Genomic DNA, 20,653 nt, shown 5'->3' on the forward strand with positions numbered 1-20,653 from the left:
GGATTATTGTGGGGAGGCCAGTGAGATTCGGGGAGATTTTATATATTCCGCCCGCGGAGGTCGGGGGAATATATACCTTACTCTCACCGGGGACCCTTCAATAATCGGCATAAGTAGTATAGCGGCCTCCTTGCTTATGGTCGGGCAATTCCATAATTGGCCTGACTATAAGAGGGGCGCTAGAGAGCGCGTCACGTGCTCTGTCTGTCGGTCGGGAGGTATAAAGGAGGGGTGACCCCCCACTTGTTACCCCCCGATTGTGACGTACTGGTAGCCAGCGCGGGGGATTTCTGAGTGACCCCCCGGTGGTTTGTGACAGCTGGCGTCCGCCGAAGCGTAGGTATGCACCTGATAATGTTTGGTGAAAGTGTGCAGACTCGACCAGGTAGCTGCCTGGCACACCTGTTGAGCCGTAGCCTGGTGTCGTAATGCCCAGGACGCACCCACGGCTCTGGTAGAATGGGCCTTCAGCCCTGATGGAACCGGAAGCCCAGCAGAACGGTAGGCTTCAAGAATCGGTTCCTTGATCCATCGAGCCAGGGTGGATTTGGAAGCCTGCGATCCTTTGCGCTTACCAGCGACAAGGACAAAGAGTGCATCCGAGCGGCGCAGGGGCGCCGTGCGGGAAATGTAGATTCTGAGTGCTCTCACGAGATCCAACAAATGCAAATCCTTTTCATACCGATGAACTGGATGAGGACAAAAGGAAGGCAAGGAGATATCCTGATTGAGATGAAAAGAGGATACCACCTTAGGGAAAAACTCCTGAATCGGGCGCAGCACTACCTTGTCCTGGTGAAAAACCAGGAAGGGAGCTTTGGATGACAGCGCTGCCAGCTCGGATACCCTCCGAAGAGACGTGACCGCTACCAGAAAGGCCACTTTCTGTGAGAGTCGAGAAAGTGAAACATCCCTCAGAGGCTCGAAGGGCGGCTTCTGGAGAGCAACTAGTACCCTGTTCAGATCCCATGGATCTAACGGCCGTTTGTACGGAGGGACGATGTGACAAACCCCCTGCAGGAACGTGCGTACCTGAGGAAGTCGTGCTAGACGCTTTTGAAAAAATACCGATAGCGCTGAGACTTGCCCTTTAAGGGAGCCGAGCGATAAGCCTTTTTCCAAACCAGATTGCAGGAAGGAAAGAAAAGTAGGCAATGCAAATGGCCAGGGGGACACTCCCTGTGCCGAGCACCAGGATAAGAAAATCTTCCACGTTCTGTGGTAGATCTTAGCAGACGTGGGCTTCCTAGCCTGCCTCATGGTGGCCACGACCCCTTGAGATAATCCTGAAGATGCTAGTATCCAGGACTCAATGGCCACACAGTCAGGTTCAGGGCCGTAGAATTCAGATGGAAAAACGGCCCTTGTGACAGTAAGTCTGGCCGGTCTGGTAGCACCCACGGTTGGCCGACCGTGAGATGCCACAGATCCGGATACCACGACCTCCTCGGCCAGTCTGGAGCGACAAACAAGACGCGGCGGCAATCGGACCTGATCTTGCGTAGCACTCTGGGCAAGAGTGCCAGAGGGGGAAACACATAGGGCAGCTGGAACTGCGACCAATCTTGCACTAAGGAGTCTGCCGCCAGAGCTCTGTGATCGCGAGACCGTGCCATGAAAGTTGGGACCTTGTTGTTGTGCCGGGACGCCATTAGGTCGACGTCCGGCCTTCCCCAGCGGCGACAGATTTCCTGAAACACGTCCGGGTGAAGGGACCATTCCCCTGCGTCCATACCCTGGCGACTGAGGAAGTCTGCTTCCCAGTTTTCTACGCCGGGGATGTGAACTGCGGATATGGTGGAGGCCGTGGCTTCCACCCACATCAGAATCCGCCGGACTTCCTGGAAGGCTTGCCGACTGCGTGTCCCGCCTTGGTGGTTGATGTATGCCACCGCTGTGGAGTTGTCCGACTGAATTCGGATCTGCTTTCCTTCCAGCCACTGCTGGAAGGCTTGTAGGGCAAGATACACTGCCCTGATTTCCAGAACATTGATCTGAAGGGTGGACTCCTGCTGAGTCCACGTACCCTGAGCCCTGTGGTGGAGAAAAACTGCTCCCCACCCTGACAGACTCGCGTCTGTCGTGACCACCGCCCAGGATGGGGGTAGGAAGGACCTTCCTTGTGATAATGAGGTGGGAAGAAGCCACCATTGAAGAGAGTCCTTGGCCGTCTGGGAAAGGTAGACTTTCCTGTCTAAGGACGTCGACTTCCCGTCCCATTGGCGGAGAATGTCCCATTGAAGTGGGCGCAGATGAAACTGCGCAAACGGGACTGCCTCCATTGCTGCCACCATCTTCCCCAGGAAGTGCATGAGGCGTCTTAAGGGGTGCGACTGGCCTTGAAGGAGAGAGTGCACCCCTGTCTGTAGTGAACGCTGCTTGTCCATCGGAAGCTTCACTATCGCTGAGAGAGTATGAAACTCCATGCCAAGATATGTTAGTGATTGGGTCGGTGACAGATTTGACTTTGAAAAGTTGATGATCCACCCGAAAGTCTGGAGAGTCTCCAGCGCAACGTTCAGGCTGTGTTGGCATGCCTCTTGAGAGGGTGCCTTGACAAGTAGATCGTCCAAGTAAGGGATCACCGAGTGTCCCTGAGAGTGCAAGACTGCTACCACTGCTGCCATGACCTTGGTGAAAACCCGTGGGGCTGTCGCCAGACCAAATGGCAGGGCTACGAACTGAAGGTGTTCGTCTCCTATAACGAAGCGTAGAAAACGCTGGTGCTCTGGAGCAATCGGCACGTGGAGATAAGCATCTTTGATGTCTATTGATGCTAGGAAATCTCCTTGAGACATCGAGGCAATGACGGAGCGGAGAGATTCCATCCGGAACCGCCTGGTTTTCACGTGCTTGTTGAGCAGTTTTAGGTCCAGAACAGGACGGAAAGAGCCGTCCTTTTTTGGCACCACAAACAGATTGGAGTAAAAACCTTGACCTCGTTCCTGAAGAGGAACAGGGATCACCACTCCTTCTGCCCTTAGAGAGCACACCGCCTGCAGAAGAGCATCGGCTCGGTCGGGATGTGGGGAAGTTCTGAAGAACCGAGGCGGAGGACGAGAACTGAACTCTATCCGGTACCCGTGAGACAAAATGTCTGTTACCCACCGGTCCTTGACCTGTGGCAGCCAAATGTCGCAAAAGCGGGAGAGCCTGCCACCGACCGAGGATGCGGAGAGAGGAGGCCGAAAGTCATGAGGCAGCCGGCTTGGAAGCGGTTCCTCCGGCTGCTTTCTTTGGGCGTGAGTGAGCCCGCCAGGAATCTGAGCTCCTCTGCTCCTTCTGAGTCCTTTTGGACGAAGAGAATTGGGCCCTGCCCGAACCTCGAAAGGACCGAAACCTCGACTGTCCCCTCCACTGTTGAGGTTTGCTTGATCTGGGCTGGGGTAAGGAAGAGTCCTTACCCTTGGACTGTTTAATGATTTCAGCCAATTGCTCACCAAACAGTCTGTCTTGAGATAATGGCAAACTGGTTAAGCATTTTTTGGAAGCAGAATCTGCTTTCCATTCCTTTAACCATAAGGCTCTGCGTAAAACCACCGAGTTGGCGGACGCCATTGACGTACGGCTGGTAGAGTCCAAGACCGCATTGATAGCGTAAGTCGCAAACGCAGACATTTGCGAGGTCAAGGACGCCACTTGCGGCACTGATGGACGTATGACAGAGTCCACCTGCGCCAGACCAGCTGAAATAGCTTGGAGTGCCCACACGGCTGCGAATGCTGGAGCAAACGACGCGCCGATAGCTTCATAGACAGATTTCAACCAAAGGTCCATCTGTCTGTCATTGGCATCTTTAAGTGAAGCCCCATCTTCCACTGCAACTATGGATCTAGCCGCAAGCCTGGAGATTGGGGGGTCCACCTTTGGACACTGGGTCCAGCGTTTGACCACGTCAGGGGGAAAGGGATAACGTGTATCCTTAAGACGTTTGGAGAAACGCTTATCTGGATAAGCATGGTGTTTCTGGACTGCTTCTCTGAAGTCAGAGTGGTCCAGAAAAGTACTCAATTTACGCTTGGGATACCTGAAATGGAATTTCTCCTGCTGTGCTGCTGCCTCCTCCGCTGGAGGAGAAATATCCAGCAGTCTATTGATGGCCGCTATAAGATCATTCACCATGGCGTCACCATCAGGGGTATCCAGGTTGAGAGCAGTCTCAGGATTAGACTCCTGATCACCTAGCTCTGTCTCATCATACAGAGAATCCTCTCGCTGAGACCCTGACCAGCGTGATGACGCCGAGGGTCTCTCCCAGCGAGCTCGCTTAGGCTGCCTGGGACTGTCGTCCGAGTCAGAGCCTTCAGCCTGTGATGCCTGGGACCCCCTTGGAGCACGGATTAGTTCCAACTGAGGGGGACCGGGGAACATTGAATCAGCAGTTTCTAGAATTTTTGTCATAGTCACAGACATCTTATCAGCAAAAACTGCAAACTCTGTCCCCGTCACCGGGGCAGGGTTCACAGGCGTCTCTGCCTGGGCCACTACTAGCATAGACTCCGGCTGACGAAGTGGCACAGGGACCGAACATTGCACACAATGGGGGTCAGTGGAACCTGCCGGTAGATCAGCCCCACATGCGGTACAGGCAGCATATAAAGCCTGTGCCTTGGCACCCTTGCTTTTTGCGGATGACATGCTGTTGTCTCCTCAGAGCAATATAGGGGTATAAGCCAAGAAGCGACCGTACAGTGCAATATATAGGTACAGACAAAAGTACACCAAACAACACTGTGGCACTAGTGGGGTCAGCACCTAGGTGCTGCTTACCGCCCGCTTAACAGCGGGTGTGTGGTCGCCAGAATCCCCTGTCTGGGTCTCCCAGGGCTATGTCCGTTCTCCAGCTCAGACTGCGTGCAGGAATGGCTGCCGGCGTCCTGTGAAGAGGGGCGGGCCGTGGGCGTGCTGCAGACAAAGAGCGGGAAACTGGCGTCCCACTGTGCCCAGTGAGAGGGCTGGAGTATGTAAATAAGACTCCAGCCCTCGGCGCTGACTATTGTACAGCGTCTCTCCCCTTCCCTGACTGACAGGGCTGGGGGCGGGAACGAAACGTAACTAGGCCGCAGAAGCCGGGGACTAGATTTATAAGCGCTGCCGTCGTAAAAGCACGGTCGGCGCGAAGTCCCCGGCGCACCACAAGTCTCAGCCGCGCCGCAGTCTCCGGGGGCGGCCGGCGCGGTAGTTCCCCACACATAAACTCACTCAGCTAAGCTGCAGTGAGTATAACCCAAGCGCGCAGCGCTACTGTCCCCGGCGCACTAGAACACCCAGCAACGCTGGAGTGTGTCTGTGCCTGTCTGTACGGGGACACAGAGTACCTGAATGTTGCAGGGCCTTGTCCCTGACGGTACCCAGCTCCGTATCCAGCAGGATCTCCGGGTCTGTGGATGGAGCCCGGCCTCAGAGCCTGGAGGCCGGTAAGATCCCACTTCACCAGAGCCCTCAGGGGGATGGGGAAGGAAAAACAGCATGTGGGCTCCAGCCTCCGTACCCGCAATGGGTACCTCAACCTTAACAAACACCGCCAACAAGAGTGGGGTGAGAAGGGAGCATGCTGGGGGCCCTTTAGCATGGGCCCTCTTTTCTTCCATCCGATATAGTCAGCAGCTACTGCTGACTAAACAGTGGAGCTATGCGTGGATGTCTGACCTCCTTCGCACAAAGCTTGAAAACTGAGCAGCCCGTGATCCCACGGGGGGTGTATAGCCAGAAGGGGAGGGGCCTTACACTTTTTAGTGTAATGCTTTGTGTGGCCTCCGGAGGCAGTAGCTATACACCCAATCGTCTGGGTCTCCCAATGGAGCGCCGAAGAAATAAACGTTTATACTCACCTTTTCCTCACTCCCTGCAGCACCGATCACATCTTCCTCTCTGGCACGCTGATCTGTGTGTGTGTGGAGCCGTTCCCCTGCTGCATCGCGTCTTCCTGTCTGTGCCGATCAGCTGACCGGCTCGGCACAGATCAGCTGACCGGCACAGATCAGCTGACCGGCACAGATCAGCTGACCGGCACAGACAGGAAGACATCGCGTGCAGCAGGGGGCCGGCTCCACACACGGGGACGGGTGAGTGTACTGATTCACTGCACCCCGCGCTGGTAATGACGCGCGGGGGGCAGTGAATACAGCCGCACATGATCACTCCAGGCTGTAATTGCCAGGGGTGATCATGCAGCCGGCTCTTTACTATGTGCGCGTCCCCACTCGTCCTTCCGCCCACCTGTCAGTGCCGGCTTCAGCGCTGAGAGATAGGCGGGAGGATGGGCGTGCATATGTAATGAGCGGGCACACGTGGTCACGAGCAGGCGCTGCTGCTGCCTGCTCGTGCCCCCGATGACCTGCAGCACCCTCATTCCCAGCCGCAGTCCTATAGTCAGACCATAAGACGCACCCCCAACTTTCCCCCAACATTTGGGGGAAAAGAAGGGAATTTTGTTACTTACCGTAAATTCCTTTTCTTCTAGCTCTTATTGGGAGACCCAGACGATTGGGGTATAGCTACTGCCCTCTGGAGGCCACACAAAGCACTACATTAAAAGTGCAAGGCCCCTCCCCCTCTGGCTATACCCCCCCCGTGATATCACGGGTTCTCCAGTTTTAGTGCCAAAGCAAGAAGGAGGAAGCCAATAACTGGTTTAAACAAATTAACTCCGAATAACATCGGAGAACTGAAAAACCGTTCAACATGAACAACATGTGTACCCGCAAACAACAAAAAAACATCCCGAAGGACAACAGGGCGGGTGCTGGGTCTCCCAATAAGAGCTAGAAGAAAAGGAATTTACGGTAAGTAACAAAATTCCCTTCTTCTTCAGCGCTCTATTGGGAGACCCAGACGATTGGGACGTCCAAAAGCTGTCCCTGGGTGGGTAAATAAATACCTCATGTTAGAGCTGCAAAACAGCCCTCCCCTACGGGGGTGTCACTGCCGCCTGCAGGACTCTTCTACCTAAGCTGGCATCCGCCGAAGCATAGGTATGCACCTGATAATGCTTGGTGAAAGTGTGCAGACTGGACCAGGTAGCCGCCTGGCACACCTGTTGAGCCGAAGCCTGGTGACGTAATGCCCAGGACGCACCCACGGCTCTGGTGGAGTGGGCTTTTAGCCCTGAAGGAACCGGAAGCCCCGCAGAACGGTAGGCCTCTAGAATTGGTTCTTTGATCCATCGAGCCAGGGTGGCTTTAGAAGCCTGCAACCCCTTGCGCGGACCAGCGACAAGGACGAAAAGTGCATCGGCACGGCGTATGGGCGCCGTGCGGGAAATGTAGATTCTGAGTGCTCTCACCAGATCTAGCAAACGTAAGGCCTTTTCATACCGGTGAACCGGATGAGGGCAAAAGGAAGGCAAGGAAATATCCTGATTAAGATGAAAAGAGGATACGACCTTAGGAAGAAACTCCGGAATGGGGCGCAGCACAACCTTGTCCTGGTGGAACACCAGGAAGGGAGCCTTAGATGACAGAGCTGCCAGCTCAGACACTCGCCGAAGCGATGTGATCGCAACAAGAAACGCCACTTTCTGCGACAGCCGAGAAAAGGAAACTTCCTTCAGAGGCTCGAAGGGCGGCTTCTGGAGAGCAACTAGTACCCTGTTCAGATCCCATGGATCTAACGGTCGCTTGTACGGGGGCACAATATGACAGACCCCCTGCAGGAACGTGCGCACCTTAGGAAGACGTGCTAGACGCTTCTGAAAAAACACGGATAGTGCCGAAACTTGCCCTTTAAGGGAGCTGAGCGACAAGCCCTTTTCTAACCCCGATTGCAGGAAGGAAAGAAACTTGGGCAATGCAAATGGCCAGGGAGACACTCCCTGAGCAGAGCACCAGGACAAGAAAATCTTCCACGTTCTGTGGTAGATCTTAGCCGAATTCGACTTTCTAGCTTGTCTCATTGTGGCAACGACTCCCTGAGATAATCCAGCAGATGCTAGGATCCAGGACTCAATGGCCACACAGTCAGGTTCAGGGCCGCAGAATTCTGATGGAAAAACGGCCCTTGGGACAGTAAGTCTGGTCGGTCTGGCAGTGACCACGGTCGACCGATCGTGAGATGCCACAGATCCGGATACCACGACCTCCTCGGCCAGTCTGGAGCGACGAGTATGACGCGGCTGCACTCGGATCTGATCTTGCGTAGCACTCTGGGCAAGAGCGCCAGAGGCGGAAACACGTATGGGAGCTGAAACTGCGACCAATCTTGAACCAAGGCGTCTGCCGCCAGAGCTCTTTGATCGCGCGACCTCGCCATGAATGCCGGGACCTTGTTGTTGTGCCGGGATGCCATTAGGTCGACGTCCGGCACTCCCCAGCGGCGACAGATTTCCTGAAACACGTCCGGGTGAAGGGACCATTCCCCTGCGTCCATGCCCTGGCGACTGAGGAAGTCTGCTTCCCAGTTTTCTACGCCTGGGATGTGAACCGCGGATATGGTGGATGCTCTGTCCTCCACCCACATTAGAATGCGCCGGACTTCTTGGAAGGCTTGCCGACTGCGCGTCCCTCCTTGGTGGTTGATGTATGCCACCGCTGTGGAGTTGTCCGATTGGATTCGGATCTGCTTTCCTTCCAGCCACTGTTGGAAGGCCAGTAGAGCAAGATACACTGCTCTGATCTCCAGAACATTGATCTGAAGGGTGGACTCCTGCGGAGTCCACGTCCCCTGAGCCCTGTGGTGGAGAAATACTGCTCCCCACCCTGACAGACTCGCGTCTGTCGTGACTACTGCCCAGGATGGGGGCAGGAAGGATCTTCCCTGAGACAATGAGGTGGGAAGGAGCCACCATTGTAGAGAGTCTTTGGCCGTCTGGGAAAGCGAGACTTTCCTGTCCAGGGACGTTGACTTCCCGTCCCATTGGCGGAGAATGTCCCATTGAAGTGGACGCAGATGAAACTGCGCAAAGGGAACTGCTTCCATGGCTGCCACCATCTTCCCTAGGAAATGCATGAGGCGCCGCAAGGGATGCAACTGGCCCTGCAGAAGAGATTGCACCCCTGTCTGTAGTGACCGCTGCTTGTCCAGCGGAAGCTTCACTATCGCTGCTAGAGTATGAAACTCCATGCCAAGATACGTTAGTGACTGAGTCGGTGATAGGATCGACTTTGGAAAGTTGATGATCCATCCGAAAGACTGTAGAGTCTCCAGCGTAGCATTCAGGCTGTGCTGACATGCCTCCTGAGAGGGAGCTTTGACCAATAAGTCGTCTAGGTAAGGGATCACCGAGTGTCCCTGAGAGTGCAAGACTGCTACCACCGCCGCCATGACCTTGGTGAAGACCCGTGGGGCTGTCGCCAGACCAAATGGAAGAGCTACGAACTGAAAATGGTCGTCTCCTATCACAAAACGTAGAAAACGTTGATGTTCTGTAGCAATTGGCACGTGGAGATAAGCATCTTTGATGTCTATTGAGGCAAGGAAGTCTCCTCTGGACATTGAGGCAATGACAGAGCGGAGGGTTTCCATCCGGAACCTCCTGGCGTGCACATGTTTGTTGAGCCGTTTTAGGTCCAGAACAGGACGGAACGAGCCGTCCTTTTTTGGAACCACAAAGAGATTGGAGTAAAACCCTTGCCCTTGTTCCTGAGGAGGGACTGGGATAACCACTCCTTCCGCTTTTAGGGAATCCACCGCCTGCAGCAGAGCATCTGCTCGGTCTGGACGTGGGGAGGTTCTGAAGAACCGAGCTGGAGGACGAGAATTGAACTCGATTCTGTACCCGCGAGACAAAATGTCCGTCACCCACCGGTCTTTGACCTGTGACATCCAAATGCCGGAAAAGCGGGAGAGCCTGCCCCCGACCGGCGATGCGGAGGGGGGGGGCTGGAAGTCATGAGGTAGCCGCTTTGGAAGCGGTACCTCCATTTGCTTTCTTGGGGCGTGTGTGAGTCCGCCACGAATCTGAGTTTCTTTGCGTCCTCTGAGTCCCTTTGGACGAGGTAAATGGTGTCTTGCCCGAACCTCGAAAGGACTGAAACCTCTGCTGCCACTTTTTCTGCTGAGGTTTGGATGTTCTGGGTTGTGGTAAAGAGGAGTCTTTACCCTTGGACTGCTTAATGATGTCAGCCAATGGCTCGCCAAACAGTCTATCTCTAGACAAAGGCAAACTGGTTAAACATTTTTTGGAACCAGCATCTGCTTTCCAGTCCTTTAACCACAAGGCTCTGCGCAAAACTACCGAATTGGCGGACGCCATTGAGGTGCGACTGGTAGATTCTAGGACCGCATTGATAGCGTAAGACGCAAACGCCGACATCTGCGTGGTAAGGTGCGCCACTTGCGGCACTGCTGGATGCATGATAGCATCCACTTTTGCTAAGCCAGCTGAAATAGCCTGGAGTGCCCATACGGCTGCGAATGCCGGAGCAAACGACGCGCCGATAGCTTCATAGACAGATTTTAACCAAAGGTCCATCTGTCTGTCATTGGCATCTTTAAGTGAAGCGCCATCCTCCACTGCAACTATGGATCTAGCTGCAAGTTTGGAAATCGGGGGGTCTACCTTTGGACACTGTGTCCAGCGCTTGACCACCTCAGGGGGGAAAGGGAAACGCGTATCTTTAGATCGTTTAGAGAAACGCCTTTCTGGGTGAGCGTCGTGCTTCTGGATTGATTCTCTGAAGTCAGAGTGATCTAACAAAGCACTCAATTTACGCTTGGGATAAAGGAAACGAAACTTTTCCTGCTCCGCAGCCGCCTCTTCTGCTGAAGGGGCTGGGGGAGAAATATCCAACAGCCTATTGATGGCTGAGATAAGGTCGTTTACCATGGCATCCCCATCCGGGGTATCCAGGTTGAGAGGGGTTCCAGGAGTGGATTCCTGATCACTCTCATCAGACACATCACAGGGAGACTGATTGCGCTGAGACCCTGAGCAGTGTGAAGACGTCGAGGGTCTTTCCCAGCGAGCTCGCTTAGGGTGGCTGGGGCCATCATCTGAGTCATAATCCTCGGCCTGTGAAGCCGGGGACCCCCCTGTGGGCTGGATACATTCCAAGTAAGGGGGACCTGAGGACAAAGGCCTCGCCGTGCCCAGGGACTGAGCCCCATGCATAGATTGCAAGGTTTCAAGGATTTTTGCCATAGATACAGACATGTTATCTGCAAAAACTGCAAAGTCCGTCCCTGTCACCGGGGCAGAACTTACAAGCGTCTCAGCCTGGGTCGCTACCTCTCCCGACTCCGGCTGGCGAAGCAGCACCGGGTCGGAGCATTGCACACAATGGGGGTCATCGGAGCCTGCTGGTAGATTAGCCCCACATGCAGCACACGCAGTATACACAGCCCTTTTTGCCTTGGCCGCCTTGCGTTTTGAGGATGACATGTTGCTGCTTCCACAGAGCGATCTGGGATATGCAGCCAGAAGCGCACCTCACAGTGCAAGAAAAACAATATCTATATATCTGTACCCAGTACACTGATACACAGTGAGGCACTAGAGGGACCAGCACAGAAAAATCGCTTACCGCCCGCTTAAAAAGCGGGTGTGTGGTCGCCAGATAGCCCCTAGTCCAGGTCTCCCAGAGCCTTGCGTCCTTCCTCCAGCCAGGCATGCATGTAATGGCTGCCGGCGTCTCGAGAGAGGAAGGGGGGCGGGCCCTGGGCGTTCCTGGCCAAGAGCGGGAAGCCTGCTTCCCTCTGTGCCAAGTGAGAGGGCTGGAGCATGTAAAACAGGCTCCAGCCCTCGTCGCTGCTAGCGAACAGCGTCTCTCCCCTACCCTGAATGACAGGGTGGGGGCGGGAACGAAACGGAGCTGCCGGCGTCCTAGGCCCAAAAAGCCGGGGACTAAATTTATAACCGCCGCCGCCGTAAAAGCGCGGACGGCGGATCCCCGGCGCACCACAAGTCACAGCAGCGCCGCCCGGTCCAGAGGGGGTCGGCGCTGCGTTCCCAAACACAAACAATCCCCCAGTAATCTGTAGGGACACCAACTCCACGTTGCGGTCCCCGGCGCACTACAACACCCAGCCAGCCCGGAGTGTGTCTGTGCCTGCCGGGGACACAGAGTACCTGTATGATGCAGGGCCTGTCCCTGATCGTACTCCTGCTCCGTCTCCATCAGGTTCTAATGGGTCTGTGGATGGAGCCCGGCATCAGAGCTGAGAGGCCGGCAGGATCCCACTTCCACAGAGCCCTACCAGGGGATGTGGAAGGAAAACAGCATGTCAGGCTCCAGCCCTGTACCAGCAATAGGTACCTCAACCTTACAACACCATCCAGGGGTGAGAAGGGAGCATGCTGGGGACACTATATGTGTCCTCTTTTCTTCCATCCGAAACAGTCAGCAGCTACTGCTGACTAAAATCTGTGGAGCTATGCATGGAATGTCTGACCTCCTTCGCACACAAAGCTAAAACTGGAGAACCCGTGATATCACGGGGGGGGTATAGCCAGAGGGGGAGGGGCCTTGCACTTTTAATGTAGTGCTTTGTGTGGCCTCCAGAGGGCAGTAGCTATACCCCAATCGTCTGGGTCTCCCAATAGAGCGCTGAAGAAAAAGTGCGTCTTATGGTCCGAAAAATACGGTACATATTACTTTCCAAATGAAGGTAATAATATGTTTCTTATTTTATCATTTATCTGTTTCATAAGTATGCCTCTTCTTTCTACCTGATTAGATTATGTCCCATAGAAGACTATGGATTGACATTAAGTGATTCGCCCTATGATGTAATAATTATATGTTCAACATATGTATTTATTAGGATTATCTTATGATTCCTTTAGGATTTTCTAACATTTGGGCATTATCTTTTTAGATATAATTGGTCAAATGCGTCTGACGTTCTTCTCAGGCATCACTTGTTATAGCATCTAGGTAAAATGATTTATTATATTAAGTCATGCATTATTTTACAGTTACTAATATGAAATATGTATGAATATTGGTACTGATTTTTTCCTTTTGTATTCTATTATATGAACTTCAGTTGTGAAGAAGGCATCAGCCAAAACGTTATACCTGATATTATCATTTTTAGAAAATAAACTACTAATTTGATTCATCATAGAGTGCCGGAGTTTCTTTTTATATATAATATTCTGGTTTTCGTCTTGTCAACTTATATTTTTTGATTATTAAATAACTTGTTATATCTGTAACTAATAAAAAAATGTAGCTATAAAACTTTCTTTTTTATTGTCTAAAATTCCTTTGGCATAACTTATGATTACTAATTACATGGTTCTGTCCTTTCATTTGCCAAATTTACAAGCTAAGTATGTTCCTGGGAAGTTTACTTTTTCTAGTGTAGAGACTTTAGTGCTGTTTGCCAAGATTCCAAGTCACAAGTCTTGCGATTTTACAGGGGAATTGGATTTGTAATTTGTTGTTGTTATTCTCTGTAAATTGAATATTCTTAATTATACTCTGGGTTCACATTAAATAAATGTAGGTTGTAAAAAAATAAATAAATAAATAAATAAATAAAAAAAAATACTAATTCACACCTCACCCATCTTGCTACCCTTACAGCTTGTCATCCAGTCCTCTGCATCTCTTCTTTTTCTCCAGTCACATGATTCTTCTTGGCCTGTCTTCCTCTGGCTTGGGGCGGCCAGTATGACCAGGCCTTTGACTTTGCCACACTTTACAATGTATGTTACATGAGGCCCAATCAGTGCCTCTGCTGACGCACGCCAGCGACTATGTGTGCTGCGACAGCATGGTGTGCAGGGAGCTCCGAAGCCTGACCAAAATGAAGCACGCCAAAAGAACATGTGCATATCCAGGGAAGATGAAAACATAAGTCTTAGGCTATGTGCCCACGCTGTGGAAAATGCGCGGATTTTGCCGCGGATTTCTTGCGCAAAAGCCGCGGATTTTCCAGAAATCTGCAGCACAGCTACTCCCCAGCCATTTCTATGGCATTTGGGAAATGCTGTGCCCACGCTGCGGATTTTTCCGCAGCGGAAATCGTGCGGATTTCCGTGCGGAAAAATCTGCAGCATGTCAATTATTGTTGCGGATTTCTCCGCAGGGTCCCATATACTTACCTGCCTCACCGGAGTCATTTTCTCCGTCCGGTGTACAGGAGCGCGGTGAATCCAGGTCAGGAAGGAAGAGGTGGGCGGAGCCTGCACGAGCTCCGGTCATGTGACAGCCGGAGCTAGTTCAGGCCCGCCCACCTTCTTCTGCAGACGCTGAGAGAGTGACCCGGCTGCCGGAAAGCGAGGTGCTGCATGATGGAGGTAAGTATGAACTCCCCCGATCACTGCAGCACTTGTTCTGCATTGAGGATGCAGTGCCGAAGCCATGGTACTGTATCCTCCATGCAGAATGCCCGCACTATATCCGCACGACATTCCGCAGCATGGAAACAGACACAAGTTGTGGTGCTGTTTCCTGGGAGCTCCTGCGGAATGTCTTGCGGATATAACCGCAGGACACTGTCCCCGTGGGCACATAGCCTTATAAGACTGGAAGACAGGCTGCAGGACTGGCAAGAGAGGTGAGCACTGAGGAGAGGTTTTTTAACCTTTTACTGGCCCTATTCGGTGGCAGGTAGAAGCCAAATTGCTGAATTCGCAAAGAACAAGTTCCCCCAAAAATTGTATTTTGGAGAATCTATTTTTTAAAATTGGAGGAGAATTAAATCCCGTTTGAATGGTTACAACAAGCAGTTAAAGTAAGGCAAGGAAGTTATTAACATTAATGATTGTGAGCTCTCGGTGTATCCTGAGTAGCCATTATTATGATGCCTTAATGGGAAATAGCCAGCAACTATTGATTTAAAAAAAAAATACAAAAAAACCCCACAAGTTCACACAATTAGTATATTTACCTTGCAATGTTATCACATATTCCATGACCACCAAATTTTGCAGGCTCAATGGGTGCCCCAGCTTTTCGGACCATAATCTTCAGTGTAAGTTTCTTGCCCTTCATCTTAACAGATTCTAGCCTTCGCTGGATTTCTTCTGACAGGTTCATCAAAAAGGCTTCAGCTTCACTGGTCTAAGAATAAACACTATTAGTTGGAAACATTCAACTACTGTGAGAAAATACAATAAGGTCTCAGCCTGGGATGTCTTCTAGGTCTGAAACAACTTGACCAAAACGGAGTCAAAAAGTGGCCACAAACCACTTATATTTGGCATGTGGTAAATTAAATTATAACTGCTCAATAAGAATACAAGCAACTCTTCTGAAGTACCTTCTAAAAATGGCAACGGACAATGTTTATCGCTTTCTAACAATAATTGGTTTATTTATGGTACAAAAACTATTGTTTGTAATGTAAATCACTCCATTAGACAGAATACTATTAGTTCAGTGAAATCCACTGTGAAAATCTGTAATTTCAAACCCATAATATGATTTCCTAAAATCTCATTCACTTTCACAATACTGTACCAAGCTGTGGATTCTCCATCAGCAAAAAGCAGGAGAGCATCCACTTCGTATCCGTCCAGTGTGCACATACCCTTAAAGCAGCACTCCAGTGCTTAGTTTGTTTTTTTGCTTTCCAGCAGTGGATTGGTGCTTTAAATGTAAGCCCCTGCCCCAACTTCATTGGTTTTTGACGCCACTCCGGTCCCGTAGCGTCATCTTGTGGCTAGAAGTTAAGTCACAAGCGCCCAATGTAACAGAGCCAGAACGAGGCTCACAGAGTTGCATTGACTTGTGACTTCTGGCGTGCTCCATGAAAGACAAATCACCAAAGACCGGCGGGAGCGACGCTGATAAAAGATGAAGATGTAGGCGGATGAGTATATGACAGGGGCCTTATGTGCACAAATAAATAGGACTATGGTCTTTAATCCCTTCACGTCATTTGATGTACTGGTACATCCAAGGTTGTGGCGAGCCTGCATGTTTCCCTGCACATGTCGGCTGATCTGATCAGCAGACGTTTCCATAACATGAGCAGGTGGATCGGACATAACTAGTTAAATATCGCTGTCAATCTCTAACAGTGGAATTTAACACGCTCCAGCAGGGAGTGCATAATTTCCTGCTCCCATCGGTGGCCCCGTGACGTGATCATGGGGTTCCGATGGGTTATCACGACAGCGAAGGGTCAGCTGATGATCCCTGTGTCTGTCATGACATACTTCCTGTGATCGCCGGCTAAGCATTCCTTGGCTAGGTCCTTCCCGGAGGAATATCTGGCTAGTTTCTATGTCGAGACTCCTAACAGAGGCTCCACGGACTTTTTTGATTTGCATATTTCCCAGGGGGCAATGCACCTAGGATTTCACTGTGTTGAGCGCCCTCGTTGGCTGCCGGCAGTGTTTTCTCTGGCTGGTCTCCCCGAGATCAGTGATTGTTTTGTCTTGGTGTACTAGGCATTGCTCCCACCTGGCCAGAATCCTACTCCACACTGATGAGGGGGCAATACCCCGAAACAGCTGTCTGTGGATGGATACCTGGCCTTGGTATTCCCCTTGTCATATCTTTAAACTTGTCAAAAGAGTTAGATATTGACTAAAAGGGCCACTTAATATGGTGGTTATGGTGGTCTCCTAAAAAGAGCCACTCCTTGGCTAGGTCCTTCCCAGAGGGATATCTGGCTAGTTTCTGTGTCGAGACTCCTAACAGAGGCTCCACGGACTTTTTTGATTTGGCTAAGCATTGGCATTCATGGGAAGACAGCATTTGTGTTGTACAGAGTGGTGAGTTTTGCCCTGACCTCATCCCAGAAATATGAATAGCCTGATTGTCCTTTGGTTTTGGTGATCGCATATGAGTTCGCTGACTCTTGATTATATGAATCTGTATGTTTATTCTCATAATATATCTCATACATTGCATGTTTTGATTATTTAATACATTTGAGGATTTTCTTCATTCCCTCCCGTCCCCATTTTCCTTTAATTTAATTTAAAAGTATATGAGACCCCCTGGGTGACTAAATGTTATCAATGTCAATAAAACACTTTTTGAAACTAAAATTGGAGAAAGAAAAACAAGTGGAGTTTAAATATCAAATTAGGGAGTGAGATAATGGGGTTAGTAATAAAGAACAATAATTTATCCGCATAAGCTGTAATCTTATAAGCAACATTTGGTATGCGAGGACCAGAAATATCAGGGTTTTCTCCAAGGTGAGAATGAAAATTAGATGAGAGGGAAGGACCCTGACTGTCTCTGTTATGAATCTCAAACACCTCACCAGGACACAAGCATGTGGTCCACAGCAGGGGGGTCAAACTCATTATGGCTGCTTCAGAGAGCTACTTGCAATTGTAAGGAAGGGCTCATGCAGATCTCCATGCAACACGGTACAAGCATGGACTGCAATGCACAAGCTGCGAAGAGGCTAAAAGACAGCTGTCCCTGGATTGTAGGGCTAAACAAAAGCTGTCCCGGGGTAGTAGGGGTATACGTCCACTATCCCTGGTTAGTAGGGGTATACGACCACTATACCTGGGTAGCAGGGGTATAAGACCACTATCCCTGGGAAGTAGGGGTATACGACCGCTGTCCCCGAGTTGTAGGGCTATATGAGAGCTGTCCCTAGGTAGTAGGGGTATAGAACCAATGTCCCTGGGTAGAAGGGCTGTAGGAGAGCTGTCCCTGGGTTGTAGAGTTATACAAAAGCTGTCCCTGGGTAGTAGGAGTATATGACCACTGGCCCTGGGTAGTAGGACTATTTGAAATCTGTCTCTGAGTAGTAGGGTTGTACCACAGAAGTCCTCCCAGCATCGCATACCCCCAAACCCCCATCATAGGCATCCTCACAGCATTATAGATCCCTAAAATCCCACTACAAGCATCACCCAGTACACCTCCCAAATCCCACTGAAACTAAAATTACAGCATTATACATCCAAAAATATCCTATCACAGTCATCCTCCAGGATCGCACACCTCCCAAAATCTCACCACAGGCATCCCCCTACAATCCCATCAAACACATGCCCCACGCATTGAACACCCTAAATCCCAGCAAAGGCATCATAAACCTGAACAATTCCACTGCAGCCACACTCACAGCAATATAGATCCAGGAGGAAAAACAAAAAAACAGAACACTGGCATTCCCCAGCACTACACCCCAGTCCCTCCTCCCAAATCCCATGACAGGTATCGCTAAAATATCGCACCCCCCACCCAAAAAAAATAAAAAATAAATCCCACCACAGCACTGAATACCCACTAAACCCCACGTCAGACATCCTTTCAGCATTGCCCACCTGCCCCCCCCCAATCTCAACTCACGTATTCCCACATTATGGACCCTTAAAATCCCATCACAGGCATCTCTCCATCATTTTACACTCCCAAAACCCACAAGTGTCCCCCAACATTATAGATACCCAAATCCCACCACAGGCACCTCCTGGCATTGTAGACCCCTCTAAACCTCACAGCAGTTTAGACCCCCAAATGCCACCACTCTTTGCCGTTTTTCACCTGCATCTTCTCATTGATGCAGTGAATGAGGGCTAAAGGTGGGGAGCAGGGTCACATCTCTCCCGAGTCCCAGCCATGTTGTTGAATGGCGCACCGCACTCCGGACCAAAAGTGACACCAACAACATGTGACGGCAATGATGTCACACCTATGAGAAGCCCATAAATTCTAGCATCCATGGTTTGTACTGTGCATGGCAGCCTCTTTAGCAAACAACTGCAGAAATAAAAAAATCAACACGTCTGTGTTCTTTTCTGCTGGACGCTATGGATGGCAGATAAAAGGGTCTGGGTTTTCTTGGCCACCCAGCTCACGGGCCACATAAAATCTTGTGGCGGGCTGGATTTGGCACTTGAGTTTGACACTTCTGGTCTAGAGTGTAAGGGAGAGACACAATTCAACATAGTAGGTCTCAGGCCTAATGAACAGGTAAGCTGAGTTCACATGTCCTGTAATCATCCGTTAGAACGGATCCTGCAGAGATCTATTGGTAAAATGTTTTCTGCCGGATCAGTTTTTTTTTTTTTTACACATTGGAGTCTCACATGTTAAAAAAACGGATCAGGCAGACAAGAATTATTTAAAAACAGCAAAAAAAACGGATTTTTGTGTACTCACCGTAAAATCGTTTTCTCTTAGCCATCATTGGGGGACACAGGACCATGGGTGTTATGCTGCTTATCCATAGGAGGACACTAAGTAGATGCAAAGATGTTAGCTCCTCCCCTGCCGTATACACCCCCTGGCCCAGCCAGGCTACTTCAGTTTTAGTACACAAGCAGTAGGAGAACAAGTAACAAAAAAACGTGAGTGAATACTCATAACAAAATAGTACCGAGAGAGAAAAAAGCTAAGGCCCAACAGGGCAACAGGGAGGGTGCTGTGTCCGCCAATGATGGCGAAGAGAAAACGATTTTACGGTGAGTACACAAAAATCCGTTTTTCTCTGACGCCTCATTGGGGGACACAGTACCATGGGACATCCTAAAGCAGTCCCTGGGTGGGTAAACAAACAACGCAACCCAAGGACTAGGAACCAGTCCCAGATAGTGGAGCACCTATCTCAGTAGGCGCTCCTGGCTATCGTTTGCAGAATTTTCCTACCTAGGTTCACCTCAGCCGAAGCCTGGGTATGGACTCGGTAATGCTTTGAAACAGTATGTAGGCAAGACCAGGTCGCAGCCTTACACCCCTGTTCCACTGAAGCCTGATGCCTAATGGCCCAAGAGGCGCCAATTGCTCGCGTGGAATAAATCCGCAGCCCACTAGGAATGGGCTTGAGTTGCGAGCGGTAGACCTCCTGGATTGCAGAGCGAATCCAGCGAGCCAGCGTTGCCTATGAAGCTACGTCTCCTTTCTTAGGCCTTTCAGGAATGACGAACAAGGAGTCTATGTTCCTAAAGGGGCTGTCCTGGGTACGTAATATCTGAGAGCCCTCACAAGGTCTAGCAAATATAGGAACCTTTCCACCCTATGGACTGGGTGTGGACAAAAGGAAGGTAGAACAATGTCCTCGTTCATATGAAACGGGAAAGTAACCTTCGGAAGAAAATCCGGAAGGGGCCGTAGAGCCACCTTGTCTTGATGAAAGATCAGAAAGGGTTCACGGCAAGAGAGTGCTGCCAGTTCCGAAACTTGTCTGATGGACGTAATCGCCACTAAGAATGTTACCTTCCAGGAGAGAAGAGCAAGAGAAGATTCCTTAAAAGGTTCAAAGGGGGACCCTGGATACCGTCCAAAACGAGATTGATGTCCCATGGGTCCAGCGACCGTTTATATGGGGGAACTAGATGGGAAACACCCTTGAGGAAAGTCTTGACTTGCAGATTGCAAGCTAGGCGGTATTGATAGAATATTGAGAGAGATGAAACCTGCCCCTTAAGGGAGGTGAAGGCCAACCCCTTTTGTAACCTGCCTGCAAAAAAAAAAAAAATCAAGAATTCTGGGGATCGCCAGAGGCATAGGTTGGACATTAGATTCCCTGCACTGGGAAAGGAAAGGTTTCCACATACGGTGGTAAATACGGGATGAAGGCCGGCTTTCGGGCACTGTACATGGTGGAGATGACCGCGGGAGAGAATCTCGCTCTTGTTAAAAGTCCAGGTCTCAATGGCCAGGCCGTAAGCTTCAGGGCTCTGGAGTTCTGATGGGAAATGGGCCCTTGGGTCAGCAGGTCTGGGATGCTTACGAGGCGCCATGAGCAATTGTACTAATTCGGCATACCAGGCGCACCTGGGCTAGTCCGGTGCTATTAGCATCACTGGGACTTCTCCTGCCTTGATCTTCCTGATTAC

The 20,653-nt window shown here is 50.8% G+C and overlaps 1 protein-coding gene across 1 annotated transcript in view; it reads right to left on the minus strand.

Moving 5' to 3' along the window:
• Positions 1–20,653, minus strand: part of REV1 (REV1 DNA directed polymerase) — a 133,220-nt gene that overhangs the window by 43,220 nt on the left and 69,347 nt on the right. Inside the window, exon 14 of the mRNA XM_075336410.1 lies at positions 14,782–14,954. Coding sequence (XP_075192525.1) covers positions 14,782–14,954 — 173 coding nt within the window. The remainder of the gene's footprint in view (positions 1–14,781; positions 14,955–20,653) is intronic.

Source organism: Anomaloglossus baeobatrachus, chromosome 2, assembly GCF_048569485.1.
Source record: "Anomaloglossus baeobatrachus isolate aAnoBae1 chromosome 2, aAnoBae1.hap1, whole genome shotgun sequence".
NCBI lineage: Eukaryota > Metazoa > Chordata > Amphibia > Anura > Aromobatidae > Anomaloglossus > Anomaloglossus baeobatrachus.